The following is a 16,658-nucleotide window of genomic DNA, read 5'->3' on the forward strand; positions in this document are numbered from 1 at the left end:
GCTGCAACTCCAGCATATATTCTTGTTCCAAAACAAAAAGAAGCTAGAGAGCAATCTCTGCTCTGGCACCCATGCTGGCGAGAGCCTGATCAATAGACTACATCCACACTGCATGGCATGTGGCCCTGGCTCTGCTCTGGGTGCTGTGTGACAAACCTGGGGTCTTGAGACACAGCTATTATTTGTGTCTTCAAACTGTTTGAAGACATGTAAGGGCCATATTGCAGTCCAACAGAGTGGTGTTTTACAGCATAAAATTGAGGGTATGTATTGCAGCTGGGTGTGGCAGAAGGACCTGGATTTTGAAGTGTGCAAAACCTCCTGGGACAGTGATAGATGACTGACAAGGGTGGAGCAAGCCAAACCTGGTGCGGCCTTGTCCTTATTGCCTTGCAGGAGGCTTTGCTGGAGTTAAGAATCCTTCATGAGAAGCCTCGGGCTCTCTGGGGCCTTGTCTAGTTGTAATGGTGCAAAGGAGAACCAGGAGTGACCAAGCAGGCAATACAGATGATGAGGGTCCAAGATTCAAACTGTTCTCTGGACTTCTTTAATCTAACGGTGCAGCTGTACCCTTAGCATCCTTTATGTCTCCAGACATAAAGAACACTATTCAAACATGTCACTCACCAGTGCAGAACTAAGCTGCTCTTGAACCTCACAGCAGTATTATATAATAAATACAAACATACATGTATATATCTTTATCTGTAATAAAAGAAGTTGCATAAATTACAAGCCACTGGATGGCAGGAAACCAGTAAAATAATGCTGACAGGAAACTGTTGCCATAAACAGTGTTAAATCCTGACGCTGCAGTACAGCAGGGCTAACTGGGAATGTTCTCTGAAACTTAGGCAGGTACTCTACACATTTTCAAAATATTTCTCAGAGAATTGCTTGTATTTTAATTGGGGGTGAGGTCGCTACTTATGCATTCATAGCATAGTTGGGTATGACCACAAATGTCATTAGAAGTTCTTTGCATTGAAAAGGCTCAGGCTTTCCCAAAAACCTACTCATGTGCATGGCACTTAAAATGCCTTAGTAGCACCACTGGCACAGAAAGAATTCTCTAGGAATACAGAAGGGTCTAGATATTCACCACTCCTTCATTTTTTATGGATGTGAAGTTCATCATAGGTCTGACAATTATTAACATCAGAAATAATTTTCCGTAAAGGCTTAACGTAGGGTCGCAAGAATACTTAGCCCTTAACTGTAAACTGAATGATTGGACCTCAGAAAGTCAACTGCTGGCACCAGAGCCTGAAGCAAAGGGCAGTGACCAGCTCTCTCCAGAACAGTCTTTGCTCTGGACAGTGAGCCGGGAGCACCAAATATGTTAGCAGTGAGCACAGTGAGCTGGTCAGGTGTACCTGGAATACCATATTATGGTGCCCTGTGCCAAGAAGCTGATATACGGCAATTCAAGCAGTATGAAAAGAGTTAGTCATGAGGTTCCACGAGAGCCTAACATGGTAATGAAGGAAACCTTCTATTACTCTTTTTCCCTTGTCTTTGAGAGAATGTGATTTCCTGACTTTTTTTGCTCTGTGGTTTTATCAGAGGCTGATAGCAGCTTTTATGAGTCAGTCCTTCAAACGTACATGTTGAGAGGTGCCCAAGCAGTTCTGTATGTTAGCTGCTCTGAAACTGTTGCTGTAGGTGTTCTGTGGGCTTCACAGAAATACACTAATCTCTCCAACAGGGTCATGCTTAGCCAAGGCTTCCCTATCTATCAGAATGACTTCGAACATCCTTCCCAGCATTATGTCCTTCCATCCATGTGCGAGACACTCCAAGGAAATAAAAAGATGCTGAAAATCACAGAGCCTTTCATATCCCCAGCTGGAGGCAGCCTACAATGGACAACAGTCATCAAAAGAATTTAACCATGACATCAGAGGATCATTCCCCAGCAACAGGATAAACGTGATCAAGCAACTGAGAAGTAACAAAGCATTTGTCACTTAAACACTGGTCATCTGGCTCTTGAAATTCACTTCAGTATTATACACACACACACATACACACACATACAGACAATAGCACAGGGCAATCTTCACTCTTTATATGCTCAGCACTACATGATTAATTATAAATTATGTTAAAAAATATCACAGCTGTTTTGCTTTCATGAGCTGCTTCTGTACAATGGATGCTATATAGGTATCATAACACCATTAACACAATCTTGCAAAACGAAGGATTTACTCTTTCATTCTTGACGTCTTACATTTCCTGTTTCTATTTATCATCAGTTACAATTTAATTCCTGTATGTTATCCACAACAAAAGCAAATGTTTAAAGGCCAAATTTGCAAATTAAAATGTAATTAAAGTTCTAATGCATTAAAATTCCAGCTCCCAAAGGATATTGTGAAGTACTGTCGTACTATGAAGAGTGTTATTCTGAGTGATGAAGATTATAAATTACTACGACATACAACTATGCAAGGTAATGCAGTAGACCTGCTGATGTAATTCCCATTGCATTTAAAAATCCATATCCCTGCTTCTGCTAGTGATGAGTCTGGCCACAGTGTTTACTATAAACTCTAATCGAATTAGCAGGGCAACTGGGACTGATTGCAAGACATTACTACATCTTACCTGTATTTCGCTGTGTATATTCAAAAACTGAAATGGTGTCATCGCTCAGGAAGTAGCAAATAAGGAATTTCCGATCCTTGTCAATAGGACTATCTGTGATGAGTTTTGCAAGAAAGCGCAGGATGTTACTTTCCAAGCCATATCTAAAAAGCAAAAGAAGAGGTAAGAAATCAAAAATGGAGTATGAGAAAATTTTTCACCACTAAGAGATGCACCCTTCTGAGTTTTGTAACACACATTAATTATGTTATTTCCACGCCAAGAAAGGAAATGGCATAAGATTCCCTGCTTTGTCAAAAACCATTTTCAGTTTAAATTAATGAAACCAGATAGAGTCAGCCAGACAGAAAGCAATCATTTTCAGGGGAAAATTACTTCTCTGCCACAGGTCTGGAATGAATTTGTAGTCAAATTCAGTTGCAAATCAAGCTCTAAGTTTCTTTCCAGAAAATTTATAAAGGAAGAATACATTTAGGAACATATATTTTCAAATCAAATTCTGCATAGCAATACATACTAGGATTATCTCCACAAAATAAGGCCCACCAGATGATCTTACTGGTTGGGTATTTGTTGAGCGATTGTGTTTTAAATGACTTACAATACCACCATATGCACTACCAATACATCCCAAGCATTTTTCTTCTTTTACAGAGGTTCTACAGGTGAATCTCTAGCATGTGACTTTGCTTTCCGCTTAGGCTTCAAAAACCATTGCCTGACAAAACATTTCATAATGGAAAGTAAAGGGTTAATGCTTTAATATTGCTACAGTAAACTGCACGAAATTCAGCAGACAAAATAAGTAAATGCCAGAAAGTCAAACAGAAAACCAAATCAGTGTTGGACTGCTGAAGCATACAAAAATCCAGACTAATTCCTGGACTAGAACCTCCATCAAACTCCCACTGAAGACAGCAGAAGGGAAGGAGGTGGGGGATAGGAGGCTCAGAATATTTGACTTCTCAAAAGAGACATTTTCCTGAGTTCAGAGAAAACTGGAGTACTATATCATTAAACAAGTCCTCATGCGCCTGTCCCTTAAAAGTCTGATGAGCTACATATTTTGCTAAAAAAACGACATTTGTACTTAACATTTACCTCCTTCACAAAAAGACAGAATTTAAAATGTTGGAATTAATTTTTCACCGAAATACCTGTCTTTCTCCATTAATTTCTTGAAATCTTTTTTGGGAGGCTTAAGAAGCAGACCCATACAGGAGCACAGAGAATCCTCTTCAGAACCAAATCCATTATAAGGAGGAAATGTTTTTTCTGGTCTTGGAGGTGGTGGAGCCTTATATGGAATTGGGGTAAAATCCTCTACAAGAAAGACAGCAAGATTTATTTATTACCGTTCTGATTAAGCCACTTTACTAAGGATTTAAACTTCCAATATGAATACTTATTAGCCTATTTCTATAGCAGAGAACTGATCAAAGTCAAACCAGGATCCCTCCTACTGTTACAGAGTAGAAAAAGACTCTACGGAAGCCACCATAAAATTATGGTTTCTTCAAAGGTTTCAGGATTTCATCTATAATCTTAAAATGCTTCACAAATATCACTAAGATACACAGGCAAAAGGAAATATAAATATTATTTCAAAAAGGACTAAAATAATAAATTAACAATTTAAAATTAATTTTTCAGTTTTATCCTTTGAGACAATATGATAAAGTAAATACTTGGCTTATGAGTTTCCTGCCCTCTGATTTTTTGCCAGAGGAAAATAAATACATAAATACATAAAATTTTATTCATTATTTAAAGTATATATATATGAGAAGAATTTGGTACATTGAAGCCAATAGCTTCAGTCCACATCTCTCTTTATCCAGAGTTTTGGAACCTTTGTTTTGACTCATTTTCCGCAGTCTCAAGTCTTTCCTCGCAGTGATCAATGGTCTTGACTATCCCAGATACAGAGCAGGAGTTCTCCTGACTCAGCAAAGACATGTCTGGTCAGGAATCTGCACTCGCTTCCCATAGGGGTTGCTTCCAAAAGCCCTGCTGCCCTATAGTCCCTCCTAACTACTCTCTTGGTGAAAAACTTGCTGTACCATCTGGCCCCTTGTTGCTTCCCTGCACTGCTCTTTTGCTGCAACACAGCTCCCAGCTGCCAATGGGGTTCACGTAAAACTTCAACTGCGTAATACAGTCTGTTGGTTAAATAAGGTTATCGGAAAATGGAAAAGGTGAAAGGAAAAAAGTAACTTGTACACAGGAGAAAATAAATGGGCAGACTTAAGGAAAATGAAGACATAAATCGTAGAAACATAGGATAATTCAGGTTGGATGGGACCTCGGGAGGTCTCTAGGGCGGTCTCCTGCCCAGGACAGGATCAGCCCCAGGCAAGACCAGGCTGCTCAGAGCTGTGTCCACTTGGGGCTTGACTCTTCCCAAGATGAAGCCTGTACAGCCCTGGCAGCCTGCTCCTGGGAGGAAAGATTTTCCTGATATCCAACTCTGAGCCTCTTGTTTCCACTCATGCATGTTGTTTTGTGCCCTCCCACCTGTGATGAGCCAGGCTGCCTGGTCTCAGCAACCTCCTCGCAGGTGGGTGCAGACGGCTGCTTAGGTCCCTACCCGGGCTGAGCATCCCCGCTCCCCAGGCGCTCCTCAGCCCTGAGTGTCCTGGGGCCTCCCCTGAACTTGCCCTGGTTGGTCCATGTCTTTCCTGTCCTGGCAGACCCAAAAGGGGACACAGTACCTCGATGAAGTCTCACAAGCACTGAGCAGCAGGGGATAGTCACTTCCCTCAATTTTTGGGCAGCCAAGGCTGCAGCTGGCCCTCTTTGCTGTAGCCCCATCCCAGCTTGCTGCCCTCCACAACCCACAGAGTCCTTCCCACACCAACATGGGTGCAATGAGAAGGTCAGAGATAACTGCGGTCCCACTGGCACAGCACTGCCCACATGGAGCTGCATCACCTCCGCACCCAGGTGGGCTGGAGATGCTGCCCTGAAGAACAGAGAGCTGGCTGGGCTGGTAAGTGAAAGACAAACGTGAGGCAAACTGGAAGAAGATGGATCACAAACCACAGGCCGGGGCCAAAGAGTGTTATAAGTGACCAATGTATAAAAGTGGATTCCATGAAATAAAGGGTTTTTCTTTAAAAGTTAACTTTTCTACCCAGAACTGAAGAGAGATGAATAATCTAAACTTGTAACATTAGTTTTCATGCAAATAGAGAAGGACAAAACTGCTGTCATTCTGAATATTTTCTGGATTGGTTTGTGATTAAAATGTTTTAAACATGGATATATCCAAAGATCAAAGAAACATACTCTCTCAAAATCTGACTTGCCTAACAGTAGTATGAAGCGGAAAAATATAGAAAGCATTCAGACATCAGAGTTTTTCTTTAACTTGAAAACACAGTAAGATCACGTTTGGCCTTTACCTCTTAGAAGAATATTGGTCTGACTTGAAAAGCTAATCACAGAATCAAATAACTGAAGAATCATAGAATCACTGTGGTTGGAAGAGACCCTCAGGATCGAGTTCAACCATAACCTAACTCTGGCACTAAACCATGTCCGTAAGAACCTCATCTTCACATCTTTTAAACACCTCCAGGGATGGCGACTCCATCACTTCCCCAGGCAGCCTGTTCCAATGCCTGACAACCATTTCCATGAAGAAATTTTTCCTAATATCCAATCTCAACCTTCCCGGTGCAACTTGAGGCCATTTCCTCTTGTCCTGTCACTTGCTACTCAGGAGAATAAAGCAACACCCTCCATGCTACAACCTCCTTTCAGGTAGTTGTAGAGAGCAAGAAGCTCTCCCCCTCACAACCACCTTTTCTCCAGGCTAAACCAACAGGGGGTTTTGCAAAACCATGCCAACATTTTCCTCCATAATGTGCCCTTTCTGTGATTCAGAAGTAAAAAGGCCAAGCCCATACGCAAAATAAAGTCCATTCAGAAAATTTCAAAGCCATCTGCACCGTGAAATAGTAAGTGCATATGCAGACGTGCACAAAACCACTATTTTCTAAATACCGTTTGTGCCAAAATCGCCCCTCGGGACACCCGCGGTGTGCCCCGTTACGTAACTTCTACACGCCGCCCTTGCGACACGCACGGAGCGCGCAAACCGACGTATAGCGAGGCAGAAAGCGAGCCCCGACCCCCGCAGGTGCTGAGCGGGCGTGCGCCCAGCGCCGCGCACGGACGGACAGACGGGGCGGCCCGTGTCCCGACGCGGGTTTATCGCGGCGGCGCGGCGGGGGGGGAGGGGGCGGCGGGGAGCAGCACGAGGGAGCTCCCGCGCTCCCACAGCGCCACCTCGTGCCCGCGCGCCCACCGCTCCCCCCCGCGCCGGGGTCGGCAACGCGGGGCTCTGCTCATTGGGGTCTCCATGCTGTTCGCAAACCGTAATTTTTTAAATTATGCACTGTGTTCATCTGCACTAGCATTTTCTCCCTCAAAGGCCGGAGGTTTGTGGCAATGTATTTTTGGCAGAAACAAACGCCTTCTCTTTGCGTGGCTGCAAATAACACCCTTCCTGCCAAAATGTGTTTGGGAAGCCTGGACATCCAGTTGAACTGATAAACTCAAAAGACAAGCTAATGTGTTTACATGCAGGTCACAGTGTATGCACATTAACGCTCACGCATAAGGCATTGATTAAGAAATGCTAAAACATTTCCCTTTGTATGTCCTTTAGCCCATATGGATGAAAATCAGATTTATAAACTAAAAGGGAACTACAAATTAAGAGGAATATCGTGTTAGCCCCAGAGGGTATATCAAATCCCTCATAACCCAAACTTGGAGTAAACGACATCCAAAGAGAAGTTCAGTGCTTTGGTTCCCGTCCTTTCCCTGGTACAAAATGACCTTGCTTCACTCAGATTCACTAACAAGAACAACGCAAACATCCTGCATTGTGCCACCTACGGTTTCCAGGATTTTAAAGGATTATGTATTCAGAGTCTCTCCTGTGAATGAGGAAATTCCGAAAGAAATTGCCATGGAGAAATGCAGTTTACCAAACTAGTTACAAACTCATTTCTGCAACTTTTGAAGAGCCAGCTAGGTGCAGTAGACAGCCATACCAGAGCCTCATTTCATCTTTGCTTTGCCACACACCATTAGGGTAGAATAAGACAGCAACTTACACTTAGACATAAAATGCACTCCTCTCAAGGCTATGACTGTTTCTTAAGAAAATTGCCTCTGTCCACTCTGGAAAAGGAATCAATGCTCTCTTCTTCCATGCCATACCATTTTCAGTGTGAATTTACAGTGGGTGGAGGGTAAATTGAAAGTCTGGGATTACAAATTTCTATTTCCAGAAAGAATAGCACAGATATTTCCCCCATGGACAGTTTCACCCCTTGTTACTGCATCAATTGATGCCCAGCAGGAGATGGGCTGGCACTAGGGGATTTATTTCATCTAGTATATCAAACCTTTACCACATACTAGTAACTTTTTCTCACAACATCAAAACCTGAGTGAGATTAGAACAAGCACTGGGAACATGAAGAAACAAAGCAGCTCCAGCCATATCTTTAGCATATAAACAGTTTGAAGATAGCATAGCCTGCTTAGTAAGGAAAACTAAATTCCTCAAGAAGAATTTGTTGCCGCAGAGGCAGCATTAAACCACCTTGAATGAGCTTGTCTGCTTTCAGTTTCAATATACACTGAAGGTTTTGGCATATATTGTAAGATTACCTTCCGCCCTCAGTCAAAGAACTGTAGGAAAACCCTCATGTATTAGATAAAACCATATTTCGAGGAAGAGTCAAGTGCTACTTATTTTGGATTAGAGTGATAACCACACTGAATATCAGTAGGTAGTGGCAGGCAAGAAATTCTACCTTCAGAGGAAGAGAAGAGTCACCTCTGAGCTTTACAGCCAAGAACAGGAGAGAGAAATCCCACTAGCCTTGGACAATATAAGAGATGGTGATAACCTGGAGAGATGACATGGTTAACATGATGTTCTCTATACATAAGGAAAAGATGTATAACAAACAGGTGAGACCTGGTTTTTGTGAAAGTCTGTTTCACAATTTAGGTAAGAAGTAAAATATGAAGGCAATACCACCATCTTCACAACTTTTACATGCAGGATTAAAGAAAACCTAGTGCTCACAGAACCATCCATGTGGCTAAAACATTACAGTGTTTATTCTCATTCAAATAAAATCACCTTTTACAGAGTCTTACTCCATGATTATTCTAGTTACCTGAAGAAAAAAAGCATCTGTAAATGCACAAGTATATTTAGAAGCCACTGCTCAGTCTCCACCACATGTAGCAGGGAGGTTAGACACCAGAGAACTTCTGATCTCTGATGAGTCCAGTGAAAATTGGCAGCAGGCTTTAATGCCCCCACTGAGGGAAATGCAAGAAGTCAGCTGTTATCCAGCAGCAGCTGACTGGCCAAAAGCACACATGTCCTGGCCAGACCATCACCCCACGCACTGCGCTGCCCAGGCAGCGGGTCAGACAGGGAGCCTGAGAAATGAGGGGGTGGGAGGGCGAGGAGAGCTGGGACAGGAGAGGGATCGCAGGGTGCTGCGAAAAGGCCTAACACACAGGCTTGGGAGGTGCCAGGACGTGGAATAAAAATCAGCAGGAAACCAGATTTTACTGTTTGTTTGGTTGTTTTTTTTTTCCTTCAGGAACAATCTGTTATTTAAGAAAGAACACTTCATACTTGACTCTGTACTTTATACTCAACTCTGTGCTAAGATACTGTATTTAGTGAGAAGAAAAAGTATCGGCTTCCCATCACTGCACATCAGTGTATTTCCTATTTCAGCTGGGTGACCACAACACCTACATGGCTATAGAAGACTGAGGCTGCACTAGCAAGTCTAGACAGATAATATCACACATTAAGGCATTTTCTCTTGCATTCATAGCACTGCTGGATGACAGTAATGTCATTAGCTTTCTATTGAAGAGCATTACCTATTGTTTACCCATGGACAAGCTCTCCTTTGCTTTTTACACACAGTATAGCGAATAAAACAGGCAAAACCAACATTGGAAATATATTGGATATCATAATCATGCACTTCAAGGGAAATCTAATTCTGCTAAAGGGCAAATTCCATCGGCAAGCAACTTATGCTGAAACTGCAGAGTCAAAAATAAATGTCGGCCTCTTTAATGGCTTTGCCAGAAGAGTATAAATTGAAGGGGAGTAATGTGAAAACACAATAACAAACAGCTGGATTGATGCCACGAGGTGCTGAGCACTGTGCCTTGATGTAAGAAGTAATTTATCCACTTGCTTCCTCTTACTCAAGTAAATGGTCTCCCTGGACTCAAACTGCAATTAAGCACGTTTCAGTGTTTAATTGGATGGGAGCAGAATGCTGGGCACTTCATGGGACTGAGCCCACTGAGAATACCTTGAGAATATCTTGTACCAGACACAAACAAAATTTGTAACTCACTAAGAAAGAAAGGTGAATCCTCACCATTTCTCTCTCAAAACCTGTTTCCAAGCTAAAAACTATACTGATTCTATTCCTAGTCCCTTCTAATTAAAAAGTCATACCTACTTTTTTTCAATCTTGATGGAGAAAACAGGAAAGAATTTTACAGCAAAATGTGAGATTCTCTAAGCTCTAAGGAACCATGTATTTTCTGTGAACAAGACAGGCTGCATCAAGATGGATTTTTTTTCATGGTAGCCAGAGTCTCTGCCATCACGTATCATTAAAGATATGTGCAAAACACTTCCCAGTCTCACATCTTTGTGTGTTTTGTGTTAAGGAGGCAGAGAAACTGGAGAGAGCACTGAGAATAAAACAGAAAAATTATCACAGATATAAAAGAATGGACTATGGAGAAAGACTGAAAGGTTTCCCTTAGCACCAAGTGGTCTGGGAAGCGGGTAGGATGGTAAGATGGTGTATTGGAATAGTGTTCAAATATGTACAAAGTTCTTATAAAAAGAGGGTGCTGAGCAGTTGTTCTCCATGTCCAACAAAAGTAAGACAATAAAAGTTACTCTTTCAGTTTACACAAACCAGTTTCAGAGTAGCTATTAAGTAGAATTTCTAACTATGAGGTTAGGACAAGATACCTCAGGAGGCAAAGAGATCTCCTCTTCTGAAGGATGCTGATAAAAAGCTGTACAAACATCAGTCAGCAACAATCTATGTATATACACTATCCTGCCTCGGAATAATGGGAATGGACTAGATCACATATGGTCCCAATTTTCTAGAATTCTACACATCAGCAACTTCTCAGTTCTCTTAATTTGCGAACTACCTAACTTTAACATGCAGGGACATAACCAATAGTTATTGAGCCAGCATTTTAGGAGGGGAAGAGCCTTTGCATTTGTGTAACACTTGGTTGCATTGCTCAGTTGATACAGAGTGGTCGGCTGCATTTCATTTATTGCCTGCCATGAGTAAGAAATCCCCATTCACTGTTCCAGGATATTTTGCTCAGACAGAGGATATTCCTGCCAAACAGCGGCAGCAGTCTTGGCTGAAAAAATTCTCAGGGAAGAAGCCCCTGTTTTGCATCTCTGGAGTTAGACTCACTGTTATTATAGATAACACTATGGTTATTGAATATGGCTTCCTCACACACTGGCTAATATAAGAAAAGATTTATTTTGGTACAGGCATGCCAGGCTATTATTTAAAAACTCCTAATGAGACATGTTTTGCCAATTAAGAAATTTAGTGCTGTAATGGCAGCACTATGCCATTTAATTTCCCCAATGCAGCAGGCAAGCTTTGATCCAAACACTACACTCTATCTAATCACAAGTCAAGCTGAAAGAAATAGTCTACCTGGGTATTTTATTTCACAATGTCAGAGAAAGGCCATAGTAGGATTCTTCCAACCATCTCTGAACAGTCAGCCAGTTAGCTATATTTATTGAATGAATAAACTGCCATAAAGTAACTAAGTTGTTTTTGCAGGAAGATGTCCCTAATAGAACCATTAGCAAGTCTGACTGAGGGAATTCAGGGACAGATAAACAAAAGCCCCTATTGTTACACATTTCCAAAATGCTTTTCCATTATGGACATAGTTGCTTAATGTTTCCTGAATGCAGTGCTGAAACTTCAGGGGATACATACGCTAATGGTCCAGAATACACAAAACTGCATTGTAAAAACCAGTAATGTGACAGCCTACTACCGTTGTGTCAGAAAATCTTATTATATGATGATTCTGACATCCATATAAAATGAAGCATAGTATAATGGGGAATAATTGAGCTCATTCTATTTACCCACTCACTACATGCTCTTCATTATTTTCTGACTGCAAACACAGCTATTGGATTGGGAGGGGGAAGATGAGAAGACCTGGCAGTCTATCCATATGACTCTTTTGTCATTCTAGTTTTAAAATAGAGGCAGTTAGGAACAGAACATGTACATTTTGTGTTAGTTTTCAATGGAGTAACATATAAGAAAGCCCTTCTGGATCACCTGCAAAATTACTGCTTTGCTGTTTAACAGCCTACAACAGATTGTTATTGCCAAAGGTTTTAATGAACATGTTTTGTCAGTAATAAAATTGGAAGACAGCTCTGTCAAACTCAGAAGTGTAAAAATACTCATAAGGAAAGGATAATTATCACTACTTACCGATTCCGTACTTTGTCCTGTAATATTCTTTAGTGTATTCATCACAATCACAGAGTATTATCTTCCTTCCCCAAACATTAATTACTGCCCCTATTTTCAGGTCACTGTCTCTGTAAAATTCCTGATGTACTGCTCCGGTCTAATAAAAGAGGAATCATTTATACAGCAGCTCTATAAATCTCCGAATCCCACAACCTTTCTTAAAATCTAGGTCATTTAGTGTGTGTGATTTAAAATATAACCTTCATAGTCCATTTGCAAGTATTTTTCACCCACGCTAAGCTACCTCACTTTCATAAACGTGGAATTTGCATACAGTAAATCTCAGTAGTTTTCATTTGAGATATTCTCCAGTTGCAACACAATTTTATAAATAACTGTTGTAGAGGATAACAACCACAGAAATGACAAAAATAACTATAAAGACATTCAAGACCTGGAGGAATTCAATAATATCTGACCTTACGATTGTCCAGAATGTAACGGCCTTTGTTTCCTACTAAATTTCCAAACACATTGAGAACAGTGTGATTGGTGATTGTGCCTGGCTGATAGAGCCCAGTGGGTGCATACTGCAAGAAAAGAGAGCAACTCTTAAGAAATACTCTTAACAGTGAAGAAAGAGAACTTGGGTACCTTAGAACCAGCAAGTTTTTTACAGACTGACTGTTATTGTAGTATTTTCTCGGGAGAATTTTTAGTAAATTCTAGGGTAAGATTACACTACTGAACCTAAAAGCCAGAGTATATATCAAAAGCCAGTATGCATGCCAGAAGAAGCAATCAGAATCTTACTATGTATCCAAGAGTAAAGCCTCCTTTTTACTGGAAGCAAACAGAAAGCAAAGGTTGGCACATCCAAACTAGCACATCCTTGTCAACATCTGCTCTAGAGGCTATTATTTTGGTTGGTAATTATTATAAAAACATGCAGAAGAACCACTCAGGGTTGGTCTTACTGTGCTAACCACTGCACAAATACAGGGGATTCAAGTCAGAATGATTCTACTGGAAAAAAAATTGTTAGCATTTTTGTTTCTAGTTTAAGTTTCAAAATTACAACAGTAATTTATCCCACTAATATCAAACTTAATAGGCAAACACATTACATTATTTAAAATTCTGAACAAACTGATGATGCAGGGTAACCAAAGTGGGTTATTTTGTCATACCACCTTCCCTGACACCCCAACTTTTGACTGTTCTCCTCTGATGCCCTTCTCAAAATTTCCACTGAATTCAGAGGAAGAAGCTAGCCCTTAAAATTGCAAACATGTACTTCAGTGATAGAAGGGGTCTGTTAACATAGAGCCACTGATAAATCAGCATCTCAGAACACAGGATCCACAAGGTGAGAAAAGTGCAATATTTTGCTGTTAGGCTTTTACTGTGAAATCTGATGCACATTTATGGCATCACAAATAGATTACCGGTTTTAGAAAGAAAGGAGGGAAAAAGATTCCACAGTATTTTACTCCGTGGGCTGACATTATTCTATCATTAGGATCTGTCTGGAGCGATACAGAAGAGTATCCAGCTCATTAATTTTACACTCATAATAGGTTACAGAGGATTCAAACCTCTTGAAGATTTCTCTGAGAGAAGCCTTCTCAAATAAGAACCTGATTAATGCCTGACAAAGCTTATTCATGGATTTCTATTGATTTTAACTAGCTTTGCATAAGGTCCCAAATCTAGGAACTCAATTTTAAGAAATCACTCTAGATTTGCTACAAAGAAGTAATGTTATGGAATACTAAAACCGAGTTTTTCCAAAGGTTCCAGATACAAGTCACATGGATTAAATTTGAATTCACCTCAGTTTTACATTAGTCTATTTATCAATATTGATTAATTTTCTGCACTTCCATTACTGCAAAGCTTCCATTACCTTAATACGCTAATATGGGAGAAAAGAAATCATAGAATATCTTTATTCCTCAATTCGTTCTCCTTTTAATTTAAGCATGACAAGCCTAAACTTATTTTTTTCCATCAGTTATTAAGTTCTTATATATATGTGCGGAACCTAAACCATGCAGTTATGATTAATATTCTGATAACACTTTCTAAATATCATTACAATCCTAAAACAGGATTTTCAAAACAAGGAATTTAATATTTCTTAATTAACAGAATAATGTGAAATAAGCTGAAATTTTCACTCCTTACCTTTGGAAGCTTATCTCTTCTGAGGAAAAGTGGAACTGCATCCCGGCCTGAGTTTACTGGTAGAATTTCTTTCATATCAATAGTATCATCAGCCAAATAATAGTGCAGTACAAGTTCCCGTGGGTCATGAAACATGGATTCTGGGTCATCCCACACACAGAAAAAACGTAAAACATGTCCATCATGCTCCAGAAATTGTTTCAAAGTGTCAATGCGCTCATAAGGGCGCAATGGATTCATACTATCTAGAATCTGCAGATAAATGAGAAATTAAGAGAACCAGCTTTTTAATTATTTGTTCTTAAAAACAGGATACCATACTCATGCATTTAGGATTTTCAAATAACACCACACAATTAAAATAAATGAAACACTATTTATGCTGTTAGCAAAGAACTATTTGCAGGGCTGCTATGCCCTCAGAAAATATATGAAAACAATTTTGGATTAGTTTTGATCCTTGTTTTTCTTGCAATAAGGTCCTTCAGATCAGAGAACTGTTAAATTATTTATAGTACAGCTCACATTTTCAACAAATTGCCCATAGTAATCATATGACTACATCTCCAAATAGCATCACCCTTCCTGATTCACTTCCTTCAAAATTCTTTCCTATAGATGCTGTGGTATAAAGGATTAATTCTTTCTTTTCCCTTTGGTGTTTTCTTTCTTTTAGTTTTAATACATAGTTTATTATCTTTTGATTCATGTCATACAGTTGGCAGATACTGGGTCTGTATGTTCTCCTCTCTATATACACCCATAGGTCTGAAAAGGAATAGCAAATCTCAAACTAAAGATGTATTCCAGCTGATGAAACCTATGACAAGAAGCTATCTACAGTCACGGTTGCTGCACAATCAGTAGCACTGCATTAAGTTGGATCCCAGGATGATGATACAATCCAAGGTCTGCATTTACATACTGTTAGTTGTAGACACATATTTAAATGGTAACCTGACCAGGGTGTTTTTGCCAAGCCAAAATCCGTCATGTCCAAAGTGAAGGGGCAAGACAGTCCTTCTAATCTGCAAAATTCTATGAAATTGCTTCCAAAGAAGAATGCTGACAGACATTAATAAGACAATGTAAGTTGAATTGTCTGAACAGAAAGAACTGTTGACTATGGACAGTTTGTATAATTTCTATTTACCCACTGATACATTTTCTGGCCTTAAAAATATGAAAGGGAAAAGGACCATTCTTTCAGAGCATCAATTCTTAAAATAAGGAGAGCAGAACCAAGTTTTGCCTGACAATGTCCCTGCTTTTTGCAGCATTCTTTCCATCTCAGGCATCATCATGCTCATATGCTACAACTCAGGTATATACCATCCCACTACCATCCTTCCTCCTTCCTGACCCATAGGATATCATCTCCAACAAAACAGAAACATTAATCTAAGGGATTTGCTATATTTTTCATTGGTCTCATGTTCTATGTCATCATATTCCTTACTTTCCTTCATATCTTCATTTTCTGGCTATCTATTAGGAGTCTAGTGCAAACCAATTTAATTTTGCTGAAAGCAGTCCAGAGCAATCCACCCTTAATAAATAAAAAAAATACCTTCCACAAATTAGTCACAGGAAAGTGAGAGCATTAAGCAGCCAGAATTTGGTACATAACTTTTCCGTAGAACAACTGAGAATACTAAGACCTAGATTTCAGTAATTTTGGGTCTTCTGATGCTTTTATTTCTCAAACCTTTTTCTCCTCTCCATTCTCTTAAGGCACACATATGCACAATACTTCAGCGTTTTGCTTGTTTTTAAAAAACAACAATAACAATAAAACAAGTAAGCAGGTTACGCAGTACCAGATATAATGTTGACACAGTCTACCAATATCAAGACGCCTCAGCATGTGTTAATGCACATCTGTTACCTACAAGATCCGAGTAAGGGAAAAGTAACCCATGGCCAGCCTGAGTCACCACTATGCAGGACCAGGAGACGTACTACAAATACTACTTTTCACTGGGAGACTGCAAAAAGCCTGAAAGCATGCATGAAGTGACACCAACACATTGGCCTGAGAGTGCCTCTGAGACACATAAATTATCCTACACATCTCAGTCACAATTACCTTCCATTTTTTGCTGCTGAGAGCTGCCGCAGTTTTCTCCATAGGAGGATTATGTTGAATGCAGCAGATACATGCAGCACTTGTTGCTTTCAGAGTACTAGGCTGGATCTATCACACCAGGCTGCATATCGTGGGCCAACAGTCCTAACAGAGCCAGGTCAAGAGAAAAGTCCAGTGCC

General features: G+C 40.2%; 1 protein-coding gene across 2 annotated transcripts in view; it reads right to left on the bottom strand.

The window, feature by feature from the left end:
• Positions 1 to 16,658, bottom strand: part of EFHC2 (EF-hand domain containing 2) — a 66,856-nt gene that overhangs the window by 25,683 nt on the left and 24,515 nt on the right. For both annotated transcript variants that reach the window (XM_065653016.1, XM_065653007.1), the window contains exons 6-10: positions 14,391 to 14,642; positions 12,680 to 12,790; positions 12,219 to 12,357; positions 3,771 to 3,936; positions 2,614 to 2,756 (exon numbers count right to left, since the gene is read on the bottom strand). In XM_065653016.1, coding sequence (XP_065509088.1) covers positions 2,614 to 2,756; positions 3,771 to 3,936; positions 12,219 to 12,357; positions 12,680 to 12,790; positions 14,391 to 14,642 — 811 coding nt within the window. The remainder of the gene's footprint in view (positions 1 to 2,613; positions 2,757 to 3,770; positions 3,937 to 12,218; positions 12,358 to 12,679; positions 12,791 to 14,390; positions 14,643 to 16,658) is intronic.

Source organism: Caloenas nicobarica, chromosome 1, assembly GCF_036013445.1.
Source record: "Caloenas nicobarica isolate bCalNic1 chromosome 1, bCalNic1.hap1, whole genome shotgun sequence".
NCBI classification, from domain to species: domain Eukaryota; kingdom Metazoa; phylum Chordata; class Aves; order Columbiformes; family Columbidae; genus Caloenas; species Caloenas nicobarica.